Raw genomic sequence first — 24,045 nt, 5'->3', positions numbered from 1 at the left:
TGCCTCGTTCCTGTTCCCAGAGCCTAGTCTGCTCTGATTGGTTAGCTGGCCTGCTCTGTTGTGATTGGTCAACCGCTTAAAGATTTGTCCCGCAACTTAGCCTGCCACGTACAATGTGTTGGATTGCTAGCCAATAGAAGTGCAAGTGTTACACAGTGATGTCACTAAGTTCAGTAAGTAAACAAAGGAGTACAATGTGTTTTGTGACAGTTGATCAATGGGGACTGTCCACGACAAGATAAACAAATAAACTAAATGGAGGCGTTTCAAGCAGGACTTCAACCTTTGACCAAACCTATAATAACACACTACAGGAAAGGGAAAACCCCAAAAATCTTGAATAGGGCCTCTTCAATGTAAAGTATTCAACTCCCTCAGTAAAAATACAATTATACAACATATCTTCGTGGAGCAGTTACTCTTGTATTCATTGTTTTTTCTTCCCTTTTCTTTTCTCAGTCAGGAATGCAGTTTTCTATCCTGAACACATTTTTCATCCGTCTGCTTCTATCCAACATTCACTGTCTGTTTTCGTATCCCCTACTTTGCCTCCCTTCCTGTCTTCTCTCTGTCTCCTCCGTTTCACTCCGCCAGTTTAGACTCGTGGCAGGTAGGCTGACAGATTTACAGGTGCTTCTCATCTCCTGCCTCCACAGACAAAAAAACACACGTACACCACGCAGCCGAGGCTCTCTGGTTGTGTCAACAGTTTTGAATTCTTGCCTGCGTGCGTGAGCCACTTCATTGATTAAACATGGCAGGAAGTGGAGACCAATAAATAACCTTTATAGATCAGCGCTAAGTGCATTTCTTCTTAAATGGCAAGTAGACCCGAGGCGCGGGTCCAGCCTCGCGTCCAAAGCAGCCGGCCAACAAACTCACACACATTATGGGTGGAGGATCAGAGTGCATTCTTAAAATTGAACATCAAGATAAGGAGGCGAGGGCGGGGTGGGGGGGGGGTTATTCATACTGAAAAAAAGAAGCAGACAGAACTTGTCAGTCCCACTGGCAAAAAAATTGATTGATGAAGACAAGTTGAAATGGAGTTATTTCCTATACACTGGAAGCGAGTCAAGACTGCACTAAACATAAAGTATAAGGGCTGTATGGGAAAATGAAAGCGCTGTCGACTGAACGGCTCGACTGACAGACCAGCAATTCAATTTAATTCTTAAAATAAGTGATTTATTATTCTAAGAGCAATTCTTATTTGTCTTTTTCAATTGGATTTTGTTTGATTCTGCTTTTATAACTGTTAGTCAGTGTGGTCCAATCTCTTTCAATCTTTCAACTCCTATAAAGAATATGTATATACATGTGCACAGACTTTTCATAAAAAGCAATCTAGTTTTTATTATTTTAAATATGATGTGAGTAGTACATAACATTGAAGACTGTAGAGTGGTGAAGTTATCGTGTGATGACAATATGGAGCTAAATATTGAATAGCTAGTATAAAGAACTTATGAATGAATATACAGAATGTGTTTATTCTGGGTTAGCTTGAAAAGTGGCAGTCTATATTTCAGTCTTAGCAGCAAGAGCAAACATATGATTATAAAACGGACAAGTCAAATCAAGCAATCTGATTGGTTCTTAGCCGTGATATACTGAGCGTATACCACGGGTAGAATTGTAAGTTACTTTTCACAACAAGTTAGTATCCCTGCACGCCTGAGAAAAACAGTATACAGTTGGGCTGTTTGCTTTTCAAACTGGAACAAGAAAGCAGCGGAGAAGTAACGGGGCAGAAACCCTCCTTTTTACGTAGCGGTCCAGACATAGACATCAAACGGCAACAAATATTCAGTGTGCAGTTCCTTTGGCATTAGGGCAGGGATATCTAGATACTTTCCAAGGTTTAACAGAATGAATTGTGCTACTTTTAAAGCAAGCAACAATGTTTTCAAATCTGTAATCAAAGAGGTCCGCTAAAAACGCTATCGACCAATCAGATTGCTTGATTTGACTTGTCAGTTTTTTAAATATATTTACATTTCTTCCGTTACGAAACAAACTTAGAAAGCATAAGATGGAAACATTTAAGATTAACTTCGACCTCCGGGGGGGTCTTACTATGGAGGAGTGGATTGAGCAGTGCCTATCTCCAGAAAAAAAAGCACCTAACGACGACATGCAGAGCTACGTGAAGGACAGTTTTTCAGTGGCTGCACAATAAACGGCATCATACAAATGAATGTAAATAAATAGCCAAATAATGGATCAACGCTCTCTGCCTAATATGTTCGCTAGCTATTAGTGTTGTTGCATAGCAACCACCTCGCACTATGTTTTGTGCAGAAGAAGAATTTTGAACATCATTATTTACTAATAAAAACTATTTAAATTAGAGTGTGTACTTTTTTTTTCATATTGCCACACTTGGTAACCGTTTTATAAAACCAATAGCTCAAATATAACTGACGGAAACAATATTGACCCTAGTTGACCCGAATTTGGGATTTAAAGGAGTGTAAAAATATAAAATCAACACATGTTTTAGGACAAATGTGTTGGAAGATATTTTACAATAACAATAGAACAAATGTATCTTTACACCTCTCGTTCGTAACACACCAGCCACTGGAAATTGAGATTGAGTTATTGGCATTTACAAAATCTTATATTTTCATAGAGGAAGAGAAACTAATGTTTATGTTAAGAAACCTGTGCAGAGGACATTGAGAGATTAGATTGAATGTATTAGAACAGTTAGATGTTTGCCTTTGTTAGGATATAATAACATTTCAGGATCAAAGGGACGTGTTCAAAAACAAAATGTCAACATATGTCTCGTCTCTAAAACCAGTCAGCTTAGTGACCCAGACCAACATGGAGGATTTACTGTTGGCCTCTCTCTGCTCCTTCCTGCAACATTGAGTTTCATCGACTGGTTTACCAGGAAGCATGCTGCATATGTGGCCTTCCCCATCTGCCGTGGACGGGCACAATGAAGTGTTTGTGCGCCTCCGGTCTGTGTCCTCTGTCCGCCCCCCCGTCCTCTTTCCTTTAAGCCACAGATGTTCCCAGTGCCATCCCACTAAAGCGCCTCCGGACAAGACTGTGTCCTGTGTTTGGCCGGTGGCGAAAAGCCGCAAAAGTCTGAGAGGACACCATGGGAACAGAGTGGCCGGCTTTGATAGCGCAGTCATGCAGACTTTTTGAGATGTTTGCGCCTTCCATTCATAAGTGAATCTTTGTGAGACGAGGAATTAAAAACAGGCCGCAGCGATGACTGCGCATGTGTCACCGCTGGACAATGAATAACCACAGTGCTGAAAATAGTAAACAGCGGTCAGCAGCGACCTTTCAGGGACAGGAAGTGGACATTTATAAAGTGGCAGGAACTCTTTTTTTGCCGTTTTGTTTTTGAATGTTGTGCTAATTGTAGGGCCACTTTCTATGGTGTTGAGAAAACAAACACACTGTACCTTCCTCTCTCACTGGCGAGAGCGTCGATCTCATCAAAGAAGACGATGGACGGAGCGACGGCCCGCGCCTTCCTAAACACCTGCGAGCAACAATAGAGGAGAGGGAAACAGGACAAACTGTTAGCAGGACAAATGAATCACTCTCAGCACAAACATACACAGGAAATGTGACACTTGTTAATGTCATAAACTAGATCTCAGCTCATCCGTTCATTACATCAGCAAGCAGAAATAGATGGTGTCCGGAAAGCTCAACTTCAACATAACAAAAGTATTCAAATACGTTTATTTGGTTATGAAAATGTAATGTACCAACCTCTCTCACGGCTCTCTCAGACTCTCCAACATACTTGCTCAGTAACTCTGGACCCTAGAAAAAGAAAAGTCAAGTTTAAGAATTATTAAAGAGGCCCTATAATGCTTCTGAGGGGTTTCCCTTTCCTGTAGTGTTACATAGGTTTTGTGTGCATGTAAATGGTCAGCAAACGCCAACGTTTCCTACAGAGGGAGTTAATAACAAGGTACTGCATTATATTAAAGTGGACCTATCGTAGGGCCATGCCTATACAAAACATGTCTTTGAAGTTTTTTGCTTAAAATACCAAACAGTTCACCCATTGTAGCCATGCCTCATACTGCTATCCCTCTTTTGAAGCCCTGTCAGAGAAATGCAGATTTTGGGTCCTTAGCTTGAAAAAAAAAAAAGAGGAGGCGGAGCTAATGCCTGATCAGAATTCTACCGGAGATAAAGTTCAATTCTGCTGTGATAAAACGCCATCCTGTTCTAAACCACATCAAGGATTATCTCTGAAACATTATGGAGCTCAAATGCTTTTTCTCTTGCGGGTTTATCACAAGGTGAGTTCCTTTTTTTATTTCCTGCTTTTTTAAACACGTGCTCTCCAGTACAGGTTAGCTCTGAGTGTTAGCGAGGCTTGCTAATGTAAACAAAGACAAGATTGCGTCCAAAACACGTCAGGCATTGTTTCTGATAGCAACTTTCTGTGAGTCCGCCGCCGCTATTACGTCACAGCGGATGGAATCTGTATCCGCTCGCTGTAAACCCGTTTTTAAAAGATTTGGCTACGGTTTTATTTTCTGACGCTGCGTGAGTTCCCCGACGCACCGGGGACACATATTTATGTAGAAAAGACATCACAAAGTGCATTTTGCATGATAAGTCCCCTTTAAATAAAAAGCATGCCAGAGTGCAGAGTTCTCATTAGGCGCTTTCCCACAAAGGTTCATCAGAACTTAGTTCATGAGAACTCTTTAGTTCTCATGAACTAAGTACAGATCGCCTTCACACCGGAATAAGTCCCTGAGGGAGGATTAGGCAAATGAAGCCGCTGACGTCACTTCTTCTTCTTCTTCTGCTTTGGGTTTACTGGCAGGCCGCAAACAACTTCACGGCGTATACTGCCACCCGAAGTCCCCGGCCGGAAGTCCCCGGAGTTGGGGACTGGCTTCAGTAGAAGCTGCTGGGACTCCCAGCAGCTTCTACTGAAGCCTTCCGAGTAAACGGCCAGAACGCCAACACCTCCTCATCTCCACCGCTCCCATGTTTTATTTTGTGTTGACATAAGTTAGTCTTTCTGCATTTCATCGCTGGGCTAATGATAATGCTAATAAAATGGCGGCTTCACAAACGTTTTTGGGAGTTTTACGGGGCGTGGTTTGCATTCCGCCCAGCCAATCAGACACAGGAACCTTTTTCTCCCACGAAAGTCCCTGCTCTCTAGCAGAGACGAAAAAGGGGGTAAAAAAGGTTCTGATGAGCTAATTTTAGTTCCGGCTCTTTTTGGTGTGAACTCGACATTTCGGAACTATATCAGAACTAAAGTGGGAAAAGTACTGCGGTGTGAACGCGCCTATTGCTTAATCAACTGCTGACAAAATCCCAAGAGACGATTAGTTTAAAGTATCTGATTTCAAGCGGCGGTTAAATAAATGGCACCTTTTTCAGGAGACTCATTTCTAATCGTGTTTATGTTTTGTGAAGTTTCACCTGGTTCCTTGTGTTTGCTGAAGGTTTAAACTGTGAGCTTAAATTCTGATAGAGCAGAGAGCAGCTGCTGCTCCGTGGCGTCTTTAGGAGATTAAAAAAGAGGAACACAGTGAAACAGTGATAACACAGCGTGAGAATGTCATGAAGGACAGCAGGGTGTGTGTGTGTGTGCGTGTGCGTGTGCGTGTGCGTGTGTGTGTGTGTGTGTGTGTGTGTGTGTGTGTGTGTGTGTGTGTGTGTTGTAATTCCACAGGGCTGCTTCTATGTTCACTGAACACTGTGTACTGGTTCATGTTTGTGTGTAACATCTGTGGTTCAGCTGGCAAATGAAGACATTTCTCAGAGTGTGAACTCTACAGTACCGTGTTTGATATACTGCTAGTAAGACTACTAACACTGCTGATGGCACTACTGCTACACATTCATTGGGCATGAGTTCACATGCAAACTCTGCCACCAAAGCATAGTATCCCATTTAGTTTTAGATCAATAATGTGTGCAGAATGGACAGCCAGGTTAGTGTTGTCATACCTGTGGTTATCCCCACTCAGAAACATTAGTGATTTATTTCTAGTTTTGACATGCATTCCCACAGAACGACAAACTACAAACCGCTTAAAAAGTTCACAATTTAGCAGCAGTTGGACCATTCAGATTAGAGGCAGCCTCACTATTACTAGCTATTACTGCTGCTGTGTACTCTGTACTATTATCACTGTTACCAAGACAACAACTTTATTTATCTAATAGGGACGATGCTGTTTAACATAGAGCGAAAACAGAGAAGTTAGAGCTACTGCTAATTTAAACTCTCCCTATAGGGGTTTTCAAAATGATAATCTATCACCAACTAGGATTATAGATATATGCAAAATATTTATTCATATGAAAAAAACTAATCTCTCTCTTCAGTCCAGACTAAATCGTGTCAAAAATGACTATGATTGCCGGAGTGAACAGGTTATAAAAACACCAGGGGTATCGTTCATGTATTAGTGTGGACAGTAAAAACTGAAGTGAATTCACATACAGTACATCATGCAGCTATTTATGTGGATCACTCATGGTAAATGTCAGAGCAGGTTATTTGTCTTGAGCATACAGGAGAAATATCTGTCCCGAGGTATATATGAGCCTCAATGAATGTTATATGTGGCTATTTATCTGAACATGTAAATGGTAAGATATGTCAATGACAAGAGTTAAATGGGGAAATCAGAAGTATTGAAAGACAATAATGCGTGCAGAAAAGACAGCTATCACCAACCAAGAGTCAGTATAATAACCAGTAAGGCTGTCCTACCGGATGATCGCTGTAAGGCATGATTTAGTTTGATGACAAAGAGAGAAAGGATATTAAGCCATTTGTCCATCAAAGTGTGACTGTCAAACCTTTTAGAAATGTCATAAGACCAAGATTAAGCCAGGTGAGTGAGGACAAGCTTCACTACTCCACCTAGAATTGCCTTCTTACTGTACATTAGCACTAATCTTACTTTTATCTCACTATGACTACTCAGTGAACCTCCTGTACCCTCTCCCTCTCCTTCAGTCCATTCCTCCCTCTTCTCTCTTTCACTCGGAGGCAGATAAACATCCACTCAGCCCTAAGAAGAACTTCCTCCCTGCAATCCACCCTTTCAACACCTCTGGGCTGACGGAGGAGACGACACTTAACTCGCAGCCCTTTTGTCTCCTGCAGTAAGTGTGGAGGTTGACTCATTAATCCCAGGTTCCTCTGCTCTGAGGCCGAGCCAAGGGCTGGACATGGTGAGTTTAAAAACCATTGACAGTGTAGAGATACGAGCCGTGTGTGTGTGTGTGTGTGTGTGTGTGTGTGTGTGTGTGTGTGTGTGTGTGTGTGTGTGTGTGTGTGTGTGTGTGTGTGTATGTGTGTGTGTGTGTGTGTGTGTGTGTGTGTGTGTGTGTGTGTGTGTGTGTGTGTGTGTGTGTGTGTGTGTGTGTGTGTGTGTGTGTGTGTGTGTGTGTGTGTGTGTGTGTGTGTGTGTGTGTGTGTGTGTGTGTGTGTGTGTGTGTGTGTGTGTGTGTGTGCATTGGCGGATGTGAGTGTGTTTGAGTGGCCGCTGCAGTGGGGGGAAACTGAAATTGACAAGATGATAATAGGCCTTTTTCACGCAGAGGAAACAGGCTGAGCCTTAAAGTATCCACATTTAAATCTGGATAACGTATCTATGTCAAAGCAACCGCTGCACTGGAAAAACCTGATACTGTTATTTCAGATGCTGGAGAGCGGCTTTCAGCGGGAGGGACAGGATGTTTCTGAACTGTTTCACAAAGCAGATACTCTTCCTTATGTCTTGAAAAGTGCTGCGCAAGATTATAGTTCCACTCATCTATGCATCAAAGACAAAACACGAGTTAACGACAATGATAGTGTCCCGAACAACAAAGAGAAATATGTGTCTTCTGCTATCAGTTGTGTCTGCAAACGTAATGCATTTTTCCCAAGAATATGTGTTGTTTCCATTACTTACTAAATTACAAATGTACCATCAATTTGATAAACTTCAACTTCGGCCAAATACAAATTTGCTGTCAGTCTGAATAATAGGGCTAAACAATTAATTGAAAGGAAATCGAAACATGTGCCATATTCAAATGATTGTAAAGATGCAGGGCTATCCAAACCTTTACATCATATTCTACTGACTTAACAGAAAATATATGTCCGATATAGTTCCTCTAAAGAAATGTAATAAACACCAAAACATTTTCTTTGTTGGCGGTTGCTAACAAGTGAGTAAATAATACAACAAAACTGTTAGGGAATTATTTGCTTAGGTATTCAAAATTCGACACAGGTCATCATTTCCTCCTCTCACATGGCATAAGTCTACGGCCTTGGGTATTGCGGCTATCTCTCTTTAGGAGTGGGCAGCTTGGGCGCATTGTTGTTGCCAGTCTATGACAGAGCACAAGCCGCCATGAGGTAGTTTACTGTTCAGGGACGAAGGTTCCCTGAGGCACATTCTTTCCTATGGATGAGAGCTCTAGTTAGATTCAGGGTCCATAATTGTTTAGTCTCGCTGATGAAGAATGTTGATTATTACACTCCGAACTAGTTAAAACCTCGAGCTGCAGAAAGAGTTCTTCAGAATTGGTTTGGCAACCGCTGTGTCAACTCGTGACACACCACCTGTCTTGTCAATTCTCCGGCCGTAACTCCAAATAAACCGCCGGTGTTTGCCATCAAAGCTCCAGCTCTCCTCGTGCCTCTCTGACTCTCCAATGCTACAGAAGTTTCCCCCACAAAAACGGCGAACATTAGCCGCTATTAGCTTAGTGGTGGTAACGTGAAGTTGTGCTATATAAATGGTTTATAGCCTAACATTAGCATTTTGCCTTTACGCTTCAGAAATGACAAGGTGGTTTAATATGTGGAGATTATCCTGCTGAACAGGATGTGATAAGAATCATAAACGTGTGTTAGCTTATTTTATGCAATATACCGAAAATCAACGGGGGAATTGCTATTTATCGAGGGACCTCTTGCAACGCTAACAAAATTACATCATCACTTCACTCCTCTATATTGTTGAAAGGAATCCAACAAGTTATTATTTTCCATATAGTGCAACCATTTTGGAACGTTTAAATGTAATTGGACGATGAAAAAAAACGATGTTGAGTATTTGAAGTAATTACTAAGACTGTGTCCCTACACATACAACAACCCCATGAAGCAAAAATAAAACAAAACAAACAAAAAGAAGTTTGCAAATCACATCCGCAGAGGGCTTAATGACCCCGGTTGAGAGGTTCTGTCGAAGCTCTCGGTCTCGCATGGCAACAGCTTGGGGAAGTGTTTACTGATTAAAAATTCAACACGCTGATCAATCAATCTCTGTCAGCCGGGCCTGAATGGGCAGCGGTGTGGGTGACAGAGGAAAGGGGGGGGGGGGCAGAGAGGATGGGGTGATGAATGAGAGGGGACAAACAGAGGGTCAAAGGTCAGACAGGGAAGCTCTCTGCACAGGAAGTGGGGCAGCCAGACAGCCTCCAGGTCATCGGGGAAACATCTCCACTACTACTGTGACAAGTACGATAAAATGTGTGGATGTGGATGAATACATTTACTATCTGTGATTAAATCCCACTGACTCACAGGTCAGCTGTTCATTAGAAAACCCACACAACGTTTTTTTAGATATCAAATGTGTTTGCAGCAATTCATACACATTTTTCCTGATTTGAATCAAACAATGAAGCGTCCGAAAATGTTCGTGTAATGGGGTGGTGCAGCTATAAAACATGTCTTGATTTTGAATATTCAAACATTAAAACGCTGAAATTAAGACTTGGTTAAACCATTAGAAAGTGAACTGTCAGTCAGACTAAATTAAAGCTAATTAAGGGGAAATAACGGAGGGAAAAAGGCGTTACAACAATACAACATCTCCGCTATTATAAAATACAAATGAGAAACATTGCATTTTTCGAATGATATTTGTAAGGACAAGAAAGCAAGTGCCACTGCAAAGGCAATTCAATGTAACCCCAATTATGTTCAGCTACACACAAAGGTTGACCTACAATCCTTTACTGTGAAATGATATTGAATCATTCATCATCGAGCTATTGATTTGTTGTGAAAGGTTGCTCACAACATGTCATCAATCACTACAGCTGCATCTAAGTTAAAGTCATGTTCTTTATATGGGTTTTTGGAATACCTCCATTACTTGTATTCCCTATTGAGTCGTAATGCAGTGTTTTTTGAACATCACTCAACCAGAATATGACATGAAGAGGCAAACCTGTATACTGTATACATTATATATTCATATCCAGTGAAATGTGACTCTGTACATATATATATATATATATATATATATATATATATATCATTACTATTATTATTATTATAAATACACACTATTATTATTATTATTTATTACATTACAGATTTTATTTTTATAGTCCTGGAAATAATTACAGCACTTTATTTCTTATTCCTTTATTCCTTATTCCTAAGTATGTATGCTGCGTGTATTTTGTTGTCTTATGTTGTGATTTGTTTTTGTTTTGATAGCGATCTTGAAAGGGAGAAGCATTTATTATTATCTCATTGTAAATGTATAATGACATTAAATGATTCTATTCTAAAAAAAAACAAGGTTAAAAAAAAAGCATTTTGCAGAGCCTCATAACCCTCTGCACAATAGAAAACTAAACAAATAAATGTTGTTGAAACAAATAAACTAAATGATACCATTCTTAGAATATATAATTATGACTTATTGATGAAAACCTTGAATAGAGCGGTGCAGGGATGACGTATTTACCCGGAAGCAAGCTGCGCACGGGTTCCCTCGACAAAAAAGCATTGGGATTTCTCCATAGGATTTTGGAAAATAGCTCGAAATAAGGTCTATGGAAAACAAACCTGTTTGATAAATGCACGTTTTGTTCAGCCGGATAATTTCCACATGTCTACCCTACTTTTATAATTTTCGAATCATAAATCTAATCGCCAGAAGCAAAATGCTAAGGTTATGCTATAAACAAACTAGCCGAGTACAGCAGCACGACTTCAACGTCACGCCAACTTAAGATCCATATTCAAACATACATATTCTAAATTGTAGAAGTTGAAGCGTTTGATTGAACAGTTTGCAGAAGGCAGGTACTTGCTTTCAAGCAGAACACGGCAAACAAACTTAGAGGAGTGTTTACGTGTTCGGTGTAATCACGTACAACGGCCTCCACAACTTCTGTAGTCCTATTCAGCCACATGTTAACAACCATCGTTTTTCAGACACGTCAACTCTTCAGAAATCACCAGTCAATCACTGCTGATGTATTTAATGTCGTAGAACAAAACGTGATCCGTCTCTTAAATTTGTGTCAACCACAGACCTTAGTTCCAGCTATTTTCCAAAATCCTATGGAGCAATCCCATTGGCTCTGAGACGAGGGAACAGGAAGTGGTAAAATGCTAACTCACTTCCGGGTTTTAGGACTCGTCACAGCACCACTCTATAGCCAGGAAACTAGGAAAGGTGTTTGTAAGGGGTTATAACAATTCATTTCTATTTGGAAATACAAAATGATAAACAGTACATTGTTCTAAATACATTTAGAAGGAGAGGTGAAATGCATGTGTTATTGCCATGAAACACTCACAATTAAATTGACTCCAATGATGTTCCGTTATACCAAACGGTTGAGCTAAAAAGTCCTTGACTGTGAAATGATACATCAAGCTATCCATCACTTCAGAAAACAAGCTCAATCAAACGATATCATTCCTAGAATATAGGATTATGGTTGATAGATGAAAACTCACTTTAATAGCCAGGAAGTTCAGTCCGCTCTCATTGGCCAGCGCCTTGGCGATCATGGTCTTGGAGCAGCCGGGGGGGCCGTACAGCAGGACTCCTTTAGGAGGCTGGATGCCCATCCGGGTGAAGGCCTCGGGGTGCCTCAGGGGCCACTCCACGGCCTGCTTCAGTTTCAACTTCACCTCCTCCATCCCGCCAACGTCTGACCAGCGAACCTGCAGCAAACAGGTGAGGGTGAGTAAAGAAACTTTGTTGAATTTCAGGAATCAAATGTGATTATGTTTACATTGAAGTGTTGCCGTAAGCTGTATTGTGAATGTAAATATATAATATGTGAAATGCCCATTTTTTTCGAATTCACAGACACATCTAATACACAAAGTATTTATTGTAAGATGAAGGTTACATGAATGTAGCATAATCATTTGGTATCCATAATTTAGGTTTAAAGGTCTCCTACAGTATCATGCTATTTTTAGGCTTATATTATGGGTTTCAGATAAATACAAATATATAAAAACATGTCTATGTGTTTTGCTCACAATACCAAACAGATCATGCATTTTAGACATCCCTCATATCCCTTTATCTCAGCCCTGACCAGAATAGTTGATCTGGTTCCTTAGCTTAAAAAAAAAAGGAGGAGGGGGAGCTAGTGCCTCCTCAGAATTATACGAGATACAGCTGAATGCTGCCGTGATTAAATGCCATAGCATGTTCCAAACCACATCAAAGATTATTTCTGAAACAGTATGGAGCTCAAATGCTTTTTCTCTTGAGGGTTTACAACAAAGTGAGTTCCTTTTTTTATTTCCTGCTTCTTTACACATGCTCTCTCCAGTACAGGTTAGCTCTTCTGAGTGTTAGCGATGCTAATGTAAACATGCACCGAACATATTACGTCCAAAACAGTCGGGCATTGTTTCTGATAGCAACGTTTCTGATAGGGCCGCGGGTCCACATTTCAGATATTACGTCATATCGGACGCAAATCTGGATTAGCTCCGTTGTAGCCCCGTTTTTAGAGGAGTGGGTATACGGAGGAAAATAGATAGGCTTTTGTTTTCTGACGCTGCGTGAGTTCCCTGACACGTCGGGGACACAAATGTATGTATAAAAGACATTCAAAAGGGCTTTTGCATGATAGGCCCCCTTTAATCCAAATCAATATTAAAGGCCAATTTAAAAGGTGGGGTAGGTAATTCACTTCAGAAACACTTGTTGTTATATTCCATGGAATGCTCTTAACATCCCGATAGCAATGAATATATTAAATGCTTTGACAATAAATATATAACAAAATGTCATCATTGGAAGCCGTGGCGCTGTAAAAAGCACGACCAATCATCTGAGCCGGCCCGGCTAAAATAACTGGATGGCCTACCTGCCTGTCAGCCTTCCATCTGTGCACAAACTTATCCCGTGCCCTCATTGGTCATGTGCGCGTTCGTGTGTGTTAGAGGAGGGGCTCTGTGAGGAAGTCTGAAGGAAGGGGCAGATTTTCTTCGGCTGCGTACTTTCAGATTCTAGCGCACTCTAACTGGTTTCTCCAAAATTACATACCTTTAATAATGGGATCTTTCATTGAAGCTGCTGAAAACCATTGTTGTATGTACTTAAAGAAGCATTTTATCATGTTGTATAGAACAGTGGTTCTCAACTGGTCAGGCCTCGGGACCCACTTTTTACTTGGTCAATACATCGCGATCCAACATTTTGAAGCAATCAAATCTATTCAACAAAAAAACGTGCTTTAATATATACGCTTTTCAGCATACAATATTAATACAAGTGAAGTACAGTGCATATATCCCTTCACAGAACTAAAGTGTGCTTTTAAAAAAGGTTTAATGAGATGATGGAATCAAAGCTAAACTATATAAAAAGGCACACATGCTGAAAACCCAACCCCAGCAGGGGGGTGTGGGTTGGTTTCTCCCCCAGGAGATTTTTAGAAATACTAACATAAACTATGCATTCTGGTACACTCTGAGAAGAAAAATACCCGACATATTAATAATATTTTATGCCATTGTTTGTTTTTCACTTTGTTCTAACAGCTTGCTGCTCCACACAGAGAGAAGAGCAAAGAGGAGATAGTCTGTGTGAATTACTTTAAATTGTGGGTAAGGGTAGATAGCCCCCATTGTTCTGTGACCTGTCAATCATCAAACCGGGGGTCATATTTCATTATGTGTTCATTTGTATCTGAAGTTGTACCCATGGATGTATAAAGAATAGTTATACCGCAAAGTTATTCTCCGTGGGGACTTCCGGCAACAATCTTGATTCTGATTGGCCAGAAGACTCGAAAAAAACATCAGCAAAGATGTTATATTGAGTGGATGATCACTACGTGACAGACGTTTTCAAAACCGTTTATGGTCTCCGGTACTTCCAGTCCAACGCCGACTGCATGCACAGCGTTGGAAAATCGGGCCTTCAAAATAAAAGTTTGACTTCACCCCCCCCCCCCAAAGAATTCCAATTTTTTTTTTTCACTCACACATCCGCGACCTTCTCAAAACGGGTCCGCGACCCACTTTTGGGTCGCGACCCACCAGTTGAGAACCACTGGTATAGAGAACACAGGTTTAAAAAAGGCTAAGGAATTATATTAAATTAATAGCGTGGAAGAAGAGGAAGAAATAGAAGACAGTAGAAGAAGACAAATATGTAGAAGCAGGAAAAGAAGAAGGAGGCGATGACTCAGAAGTAGCTAAATCAAAAAATATAAAGTATTTGGAATTAAAGAAGAAGACTTAATAGAATAACAAGTTAGTATGAAAGTAAAATAGGACGAAGTAATACAAGAAGCAGTGAAACAAGAAGATGAAGAGAAAGAAAAACAACAAGGCCTGGAAGTATTACTAGAAGAAAAGGAATTCAAATCCGTCTGGAATCCAGTCAAAATACTGAATAATAAGGTTGCATCAGGTTCAATGGTATTAATCAATCACAGAATAACATGCAATCAAACAGAATGCATCACATGTATCAAACTGGAGGTGGACAACGGTGAGTGGCCAAGAACTAATAAACGATCAGTCCAACACGCTGCTCTAACTCACTCCAGTTCTTCTGGAGTCCTTCATTCAGCTCTAATCTTCTGAAACAATTCGCCAACAATAAATGCAACAGACCAAACAAACTCTGATTGCTTGCTGATGTCCCAGATCCTCTCGTGTAACCCACACACACACACACACACAAACGACCTTTTAACTTTCTGACCGCTCGTGTGAACTGCAGAGAAAGGCAAGTTCTTCCAGACGAATGATGGAGAGGAGAGGAGAGGAGGGGAGGGAAATATAAAAGCATTATTTGGAAAGAGATGGAAGGTCTCAGGTTGAATCATGGAGACTCTGAATGGAGCGAACAACAGCCAACAGCTGTCTTCCTGACAGATGGAAAGAGGGAGGAAGAAAGGGAGAGAGTGAACAACCGGAGGAGATGAAGCAGATAAGCCATCATCCGAAAAACCTCTCAGACCTCCCTTCATCCTTCCTGTTCCTTCCCTTCATTACCGATCCATTACTCCCTCCTTTCTCCCCCATCTTTTCCTCTCGTCTATATTTCTTCTGATACCTTCACACCCTCTCCTTCTCCCTGTCTTTTTGAATCTTATCTCCTCTCCTTTCTGCCCTCACTCTGCTCTCTCTCTCTGAGTATTTTTACATGCATAGAATAAACCAGATTACTGGAAGAAAATCAGGTTATGCAGGAAGTCGTACAAAGTGTTTGCATGCTCTGCAGTAGTTTGGTAATCACATTTCTCTCCGTATGCCTGACCTTGTTGTTAACAATGCCCCTCCACTTTATTGTCATAGAGACGATGACCCTGGGTGTTTCTCAATGTCGAGTACGCTCGTTTGGTAGCACATGTCTTCCGAGCGTCTTGCTTCAGAAGCGAGGCAAGAATACTTCCTAGCATTCGGAAAACAGGCGAGCAAGTGTGCAGGTGTGCGTCATATGAGAGGCCCCGCCTTACATTTTCCGCCACAGATTTGGGGAAATTGGTCCGTGCGCAAAGCATTGTGGGGATTTTAAGACCGCGGAGTCTACACATGTGCAGCCTCGAAATTTCTCCAAACGAAGTACGCCGGGCTCGGTAGAATTCCAAGTATGCTGGACATTGGAACAGTCCTTCGGCGGCACTCGATAACGTAGTATGCTTGAAATAGTGGCTCTGGGGCAGCTTTACTCGAGATTGAGAAACACCCCCTGTCCGTTGTCATGCACATATGTTTACAAACCAGGAAATGTATGTACTGTTGTGTCCCGTCAAAAGTGTTGAGTTCAGTCATGTTTCATGTTTAATATTTTTTTGTCTTGTCTCCCACTTCCTTTCTTAATTTGGAACTCACCTTTTGTGTTTCATTCCAGGTCCCCTCACTCCCTATCCTTGTGTGTGTCTCCCGCTATCATCAGCGTCAGCCCCGCCCCTGATTGTTTCCACCTGTGCCAATTACCTTGTGTTTAAATTCCCCAGCCTTCCTTTGTCTTGTGTCAGTTCGTCTTGTCCTATCTCCATGCCAGTAGTCTGCTTACCAGCGATTTCATATATTGGGTGTTTCTCAATGTCGAGGACATGTCTTCCGAGTCACTTCAGAAGCGAGGCAAAAATCCTTCCTAGCCTCGGAAAACGAAGAATGGTGGAACAGGCTAACAGGTGTGCGTCATATGAGAGGCCCCGCCTTAAATGGAGCGTGATTTCCGCCACAGATTTGGAAATAGGTCCGTGTGCAAAGCATTGTGGGGATTCTAAGACCGCGGAGTCTACACATGTGCAGCCTCAAAATGTCTCGCTACGAAGTACGCCGGGCTCGGTAGAATTCCAAGTATGCTGGACATTGGAACAGTCCTTCAGCGGCACTCGATGACGTAGTATGCTTGAAATAGTGGCTCTGGAGCAGCCTTCCTCGACATTGACAAACACCCGACTTATTGCCACTCACGCATGCGCAGTTTGTACGTGCTTCTTGGCCGTCGGCTGAAGTCTTTGCGGTGTGTTCCATTGCGACACATGGCCCAAGCGCAGAGACGCGAGGCGACACAACAGTCGGGGTCCGTCTGTGTCAGTTCTTTGTTGTCAGACTGGTGTGTCCGGGCCTTAAGACTTGTTTTGTATTCCTATTTTTGAAAATAAAGTATTTACTCATTATTTGAGTCCTTTACCTTGTGTATCCAAGTTTGAGACATGTACATTACATGGCCAAGGCATTGGTGTCCTCCATGAGAAATCTAGATAGGAAGGAAAGTTTCTCTAACTCCTACTGATTACTGAAAGCAGTTGTTGTGTGGAGATATATATATCATGGAGATATTGGTGCAGTAGACCAAGAGAAAATTCCTTCAAAATACAATATATTCCTTGTGTTCTCTATTTTTGTTAGATTGTACACTGAATATCTTTTAGTTGTGCACTGTGTAAAGCTATTTGACAACATAATATTGGGCTCTTGGAACATTTGGCCACATGTAAAACATAACCAACAGATTAATCAAAACACTAAAAAAATCCATAGCTTTAATCTGATAACTATGGAAATGTTAATCCTCCTTCCTCTCCACCCTCATCTTTTGACTTCTTATCTCTCTTATCTCTACTGCACTCCTATCACTATTTCTTCTCTCACTTGACCTTCGCCATCTCTTCCTGTCTTCCTTAAATATCGCTGTTTACCTCTCTCCCTTCCTCTTCTTCCTCTCCCCCTCCTCCTCCCCCCTCTCTCCATCCAGAGGTAACACATCCCAGGCCACCGGCGCCGTCTCCGGGGAACGAAGCACCTAATGGAAACCTGGCGTCTGGCCACATACTGTAAATACCGAACAATTTATGGACAGCGCAGAGCGAGAGAGGTGAGAGGACGGATGGAGGGGAGGGGAGGGGAGGGAGGAGAGAGAGAGGAGTGCTGAGGAGATGAGTAGATAGGCCGGAAGCGGGCCAGCCAAGCAGAACGCCCCATTGGAGGCTCAGAGAGAAATTAAATGAAATAAAAAGTACAGTGAGGTGAAAGCCACAGTGAAACGGCTTATAGAGAAAAGGAGTTAACAGGTGAAGTGATACAGGAAGAAGACACAAGACACTATACAAACAGTGTTGTTGCTGTACAGTAGAAAGCATTTAATGCACAGGCTAAATTCAATGGCTTCAATAAACTGTAATAACAGGGACTGGACATCTAGGGTTAATGACAACTGCACAGTGGCGAACCTTGTCTATCACAACTGGACCTTCTGTAGACACACACACACCCCGCCGCCCCCCCCCTTAGCGGCGTTATAATGTCCGTCTTTTCACTGAATTGTCGTCTTGAAAAGGGCGCTCACAACAATTCCCCAACAACTTCATCTTCACCTGTTGCACTTGTCATTTCAACATTAAAAACAATAAAACGGCATGGATTGCTTCGTTGCATTCATCTAGATCCTCTGTCTCGAGCCAGTGAACTAGTGGGCCTTCTAGAGTACCCTGGAACCGAGGGGAACTCTGAAAGAATACGCCCATTGGCTACAAATCAATATATGATTGGTTGATCAAACTGTCAATCCAAACGTATACGCTCTCATTCAGTGCAACGGCCAGGGCATTCTATCAAGGATGTAGAATACCCTGGTTGAAGGATATTCTACCCAGAGACCCAGAAACAGATCTGATTGGTTGCTTTCTTTTCTAACACAAAACCACTGAAATGCGTAGTGCATGGTCCGAGAAGGACAAACAAATCAACCTAACACTGTAATATTACAGATCAACAACACAGATACGATTCTCATTTATTCATTTTATATACATTTTATTTATATAATTAAATTGATTTTATATTTGTTTTATCTGAGTGTTCCAAGGTATTCTCTGAATACCTTGAAGGCCCTGACGGTTCCCCACTGCAACTGAGTGAACTCATACTGTCGATGGGGACTGTGTGATACTGTTGACAGCTTGGGAACACACCATAGACTTTGAGCTGATATTTTTGTTTTAAATGAATATGACAGGGATACTTTTAGCTGCATTTCCCTTCATTAAACTGCAGAATGAAAATGAATGTGGCTGGAGTGTTTAAAATAACCCCAAATCTGTTATTTTACACATTGCTAATGTACCAAGTTGCTTTTTAAAGCTATTCCACATTGTGTGTATTGTAATTAACACAGAAGATGAATCTTAAGCCAACTAAACGATAGGATTAGGATGTGTCATGGATGCATTACTTCTTATGACCAACAGGGGGTGACTCCACCGGTTGCAAACATTTTTCTGATTTTATAGAGGTGTATGAAAAATTACCCTTTATTCCTGGTTTGATTTATTACCAAAGTAATTGTATTAACATGTGTTGCTAGTTCTTTTTTAACACAGTTTTATTTTCATTTGGTTAACTATGTTCCAATTTAGAGTAAAACAAATACTGTAAAGCAGTGCATACTTTACGGGCGTGGCTTTGTGATTGACAGGTCACTATAACCACATTTTCGGGATTGGGTGTTGATCGTGATTTTGTTTAGAACTTTATCGATTCTCGTAGTTTGTGATAAAGTCATGAAAGTTAATTGTAACTTTTTAGTAACGGATTAAATGTTTCTTAGTATTTTTATACACCCTCTGGTTCATGTTGGTTAAAAATAAAGATGTTGATGCAAAACACAAGGTAGCATTGATAAAAAAATTGAAAACTCGAGGACTCAAAATCACATTCTACTAACCAATGTTACATCACTGTGACTTCATCTTTATAGATATGTCCGTAGTCAATAAACCATATGCAGCATGCCAACTGGTAGTGAAAAGGAAGGCTTGTACAGAAGTATTCACATGTCAAACTTTACCCAGTGTTACGGCGTTGAACGCTTCTTCCAATTCACTTTGAATGGGGTGACGCCACGCTTTGCCAAACTGCATTGCGGTTCCGTTGCTTCGCTTTGCTCGCTTCAAAAGTTGAGAAAAGTTCAACTTTTGAAGCTTCGACGGAAGCGTCAGCCAATCAAATCATATGCCAGTACAAGCTCTAGCCAATCAAACCGCGTGCTTGTGTGTCCGGGGTGGGAGATTCATGTGATTGGTTGTTGGTCAAGTTTTAGACACGCCCGCCGGCAAGCTTCAACGCACGCCGCCGTGTGGACGCTGCGTTATAGACCTATGCTTTATGTGGTAAGTAGGGTGGACAATGCGGTAGACAAATTCCTATAATTTGTAGCCAAACTGAAGGGAGTAAACCCCACTCATCAGGTGTAGAACATAAACAAACTAATGCTTAGAATGACCTTTACTCAGACGGTGCTATCTGACCAAGATTGAGCTGTTTGGGGGCTTTAAAAAAAGCCTCTTTCCTCTGAGTGTACCGTCAACATCCTCAAACCTGCCAATCATCCTCCTTTTCCTCGGAGGAAGCAGATGTGCAACCCAACGCTGTAAAGTCTCATCTTGCCCCTATTTGTTGCATTCTTTGGTTAAGTCGCTGCAGACGTAATGGAGTCATTGTAAGAAATAACAATATAAAGGATTAATTGCAAGGTGCTTTTTGTCAAGAATGAAGCGCCTGTGGAATTAGAAGGCAATGTTTTGACTCACACCTCGCTGTGCTGCGTTTCCCCCCCGTCTTTACCTCCCTTCCTTTTGGTACGAGACCCAGTTATTATCTTTTACTGTTGTTTTCTGAACTTTACAAGGGGCCTCTCAGGCTCTGGCCCTTTGATGGGGTTGAAAGGAGGGTGTGGGGGACTTCTCAGACAAAAAAAAAACCCAAAGGAGACGAAGATTACGTTTAAAAGGAGGAATAAATGGGCTTGTGATACAGCTGCCAAATGAAAATATTAAAGCCAGACTGCGGAGTAAAAGATGATTGTAATGCTGGGTAAACAAGAAAGAAGTCAAAAAGTCGAAGAAGGTCTTGTCGCAAAACAAACAAAGGATTGGACTCCCAATTTATTTACGTATAAATCGAATATAAGTCCATCGGTGTAATGTGCACAACTCAAATCTCTAGATACGTGATCTGAGGAGGTTTCAGAGGAACTCGAGGTGTGTATTCATCCGGCACCACTGGAAGTTTCTTATATAAAATGGATTAGAAACAAATGTTTGCACTCATGTGGATATAATCAAGTCCGGGGCTCTGCGGCTGCCCTTTCAGCTGAGCTGCGCTAGGGGGATAGAAAAAAAAATCCGAACTCAAACTCACTTCTCTCTCTTGTTTCCAGGAACCGGCCGCAAGGACTGAACGTCTCAGGGTGAGCTCAGTGCAGAGTGTTGCAGAGAGACGAGGGGGAAGAGGGGGGGGGGTAGGAAGGACATTGCTTCTTCTCCTCTTTCTCTTTCTTTGGCAGGAACCGTCAGCGACCCGATCTGCTTTCAATTACCGGTGGAGGATGATGTTAGCCCTCTTCCTGTCCGTTATGTCTTGCACATGCAAACTCCAAAACATCCTGGAGTCTCACCACTGTCCTCTCATCCCTCCCCTCCCCTCCTTCCCTCCCCTCCTCTCCCAGTATAGTGATTCATCCTCATTGCAGTGGAGGGTAAAATGGCCACAGGGTCATTTCCACTCTTCCTCAGCCTGACTCTTTTAAGTGCTGGTAATTCTGTGGTCAGCTGTCCAAAAAAGGGGTTTTCTGGACGTGGAAGGAAGCTGCTGTTGATTAGCTTTTCGTTGTTCTTGTGGTAGTAAGAAGCAGTGATGCTGGTCGGGTTATAAACTGGTGTTCTGGATTAAATGAAGCAAAGTGGGATATAAACCAGTCTGCTTTCTCGCAGGGCCATCGCAAGGTTGAACGCAACTGAGACACAACTAATGCAGATTAGACACCAAGGCTTCGATGTCATTAAGGTTGATGTCATAAACAAGCCAGCCAGGCCTATTAATGCTTTTTTTTTAGTCCATGACATGTACCACACTAAAAGTAACCAAATATAACTTTATTTTCATGTTTAGCTTATTGAATACAGCTGAATAATTCATTCACCTTTTGGACTTGTTCCTTTAAAATGTCTTGTATGTTAAAAATGTTTTACTCCAAATCAAAATCCTGATATATTTCAGCTGCTGTAGGTTTCTATCAAATGAAGATCTCAAATGTGCTCTCATCACGTTTCAGTGAACCATGCTGCAGGCTAAAGATTTAAAATACAAATATATTTTCTAAAACTTTGAACACCCTCTCTTTGGATTTAAGTTGAGTGAACACCATTAACATCTTAAGACCCATCTGTTTAATTCTTATTTAATCATTTATACTATAAATATTCAGTCTTATTTCCTGTCTGATTCTTTTACTGCGATGTACTTTGTGATGACTACTCCAGGAGGTGCTAATAAACTTTAATTACTTCTTTTGACCAGCTGGATTTCTTTAACGCCTCTTTGCGTACTTAACACGAAACCCAGACTCGCTTTGGCAAGATTCAGGATCTATATCTGGAAGGCCTCTGGGATTTAATTTTCCAATTATATGTGTTTTTCTTTTATTTCCAGGCTAAATTAAGTGCAGACAGTCTTTAATTCACAATGTTGTTTCACGGGAACATATCCAAGTAGTTTAAGAACTTTTTCTTCGTTTCGTATAGTTAGAACCAGGGACTAAATGTAGCTGTTTTGCTTTAGTCCTTATTGCAAAAAAGACTGGTAGTGGCACTTTCTGATGGCACTGGAACTAGTGTTTGCAGAGTTTGCAATGTGAATGGTGCTTTTTGACCAAATTAATCAAAGTGTTAGCGACTTGGTTCAGCTTTACTCTAATAAGGAAGCACAAGTTCCCTTAGCATCAATATAAGGACATAAGGAGATTTTTGTTTCTGTGACATCACGAAATAAAGCCATGTGGTTGGGTTTCTGACTAGTTTCAAAAACATAAAGTACGAATGAGTGAGACGGACAAAAAGTAAGCATTGATGGAGAGGTTTCAGTACCTTGGGGACATCGATGGCGACCTCCCTCATGGCGCTCGGCTTCACAACAGTCATGGCCCACTGGAGGTCCTGCAGAGTGACCGTCACCGTGCCCATCAGCTGCTGGTCCGACTGAAGGTAGGAACCACCAAGTGCTCGCCTCAGTGCATGCAAACCTGTAGAATAAAGGTTTGTTAGCGAAGGAAAAAAAACATATTCATTCTGAACTTCTCTCAATGAAGTCGTGCTTCACCAAGATGGACCAAGAAAGTAAGTAATACCATGGCAGAGTCTTAACCAAGGTTAGAAATGTCGTTGTTGTTTATTAAAGACATCCAGGTCCACGTATTAAAACAGAAACTGTGAATTTAGAAAACAGAACCCTATAATTTGAGGCATGAAGAAGGAAATGAAACGGGGTGTTTGTTTTCCTTAAGAAGCAACGTTAGTGTCGTTGTGGCTTTAGGGTTTTCATTTCAAAACCACATGCATCCAGTCCAACTCTTTACCCAAAACATTCAGGCTCCTACACGCCGAGATGATACACGCCTAGCAAATGCAAATCTCCGAATGAACACTAATTCCCCTTTTGATCGCCAAAATAATTGGCCTTGCATTATTGTGGAGAAAAGAGAGTAGGCCGAAGGGAAGGGAAGTGTAATTGAAGTCTTAAGGTTTGAATAGCCTCTGTTCCCAGAGCCTCCAGCATGTGCACAAAAAGAAGACAGCAAAACAAACACTGATGCATCAATATCAAGAAAAAGCTTTTGTGTTGCCTTGAAAACGAGGTCATAGCAGATAGATGTGAGGGAGAGAGCTCTGTGAACAGACAGCCGAGTGACGAGTGAATAGAGCCGAGTACAGACAGACAACACATATTTCTTACAAGACACAAAAGAAAGATTGTATTTATTTCACAGGAAGAGTTATAGAACATTCTCTTCGTCACGCGAATAAAGCTGTCAGGCATTGAGGGCTCTAAAAGTAAAAACAACCTATTCATTTTCTTTATTACCGGTAATAAGGTTGGCGGTGACGGCCAGTTTGAGCACTTCCAAAGCTTTGATTGACATTAAACTCCTCTGGTTATATCACCTGAACAAAAGACGCGTTATTTCATTACGAGTCTGTAAAAACAGTGAAATGAACAACAGAACATCCAATCACCAAGCTTAGAGTGATGTTTCCTGCTATGCTAAGTGCAAGCTAAAGCTAAAAAAAAGTTGTGGAAAACACCTAGCTGTTTAAATCATTTCACTTTTGGATTAAGGGTGAAATTTGATGAATTTGGCAAATCTTCCCAATGACATAAATATTGCACATTTGCAACAGGTCTGAATCAGAGTTCCCGTTAGCTAGTAATTACCGGACTACGACCGGTAAAATATGCTGAAGACCGGCAAATCTAAA

At 41.4% G+C, this 24,045-nt stretch overlaps 1 protein-coding gene across 1 annotated transcript in view; it reads right to left on the bottom strand.

The window, feature by feature from the left end:
* Positions 1 to 24,045, bottom strand: part of afg2a (AFG2 AAA ATPase homolog A) — a 128,139-nt gene that overhangs the window by 78,524 nt on the left and 25,570 nt on the right. The window contains exons 11-14 of the mRNA XM_079669511.1: positions 22,657 to 22,811; positions 11,753 to 11,962; positions 3,751 to 3,804; positions 3,435 to 3,514 (exon numbers count right to left, since the gene is read on the bottom strand). Of these exons, the coding sequence (XP_079525637.1) occupies positions 3,435 to 3,514; positions 3,751 to 3,804; positions 11,753 to 11,962; positions 22,657 to 22,811 (499 nt within the window). The remainder of the gene's footprint in view (positions 1 to 3,434; positions 3,515 to 3,750; positions 3,805 to 11,752; positions 11,963 to 22,656; positions 22,812 to 24,045) is intronic.

This window comes from Notothenia rossii (assembly GCF_949606895.1).
Source record: "Notothenia rossii genome assembly, chromosome: 3".
In the NCBI taxonomy this organism is placed as follows: Eukaryota; Metazoa; Chordata; class Actinopteri; order Perciformes; family Nototheniidae; genus Notothenia; species Notothenia rossii.
The sequence above is the reverse complement of the archived record's forward strand: the minus strand, read 5'-3'. Positions and strand labels throughout refer to the sequence as shown.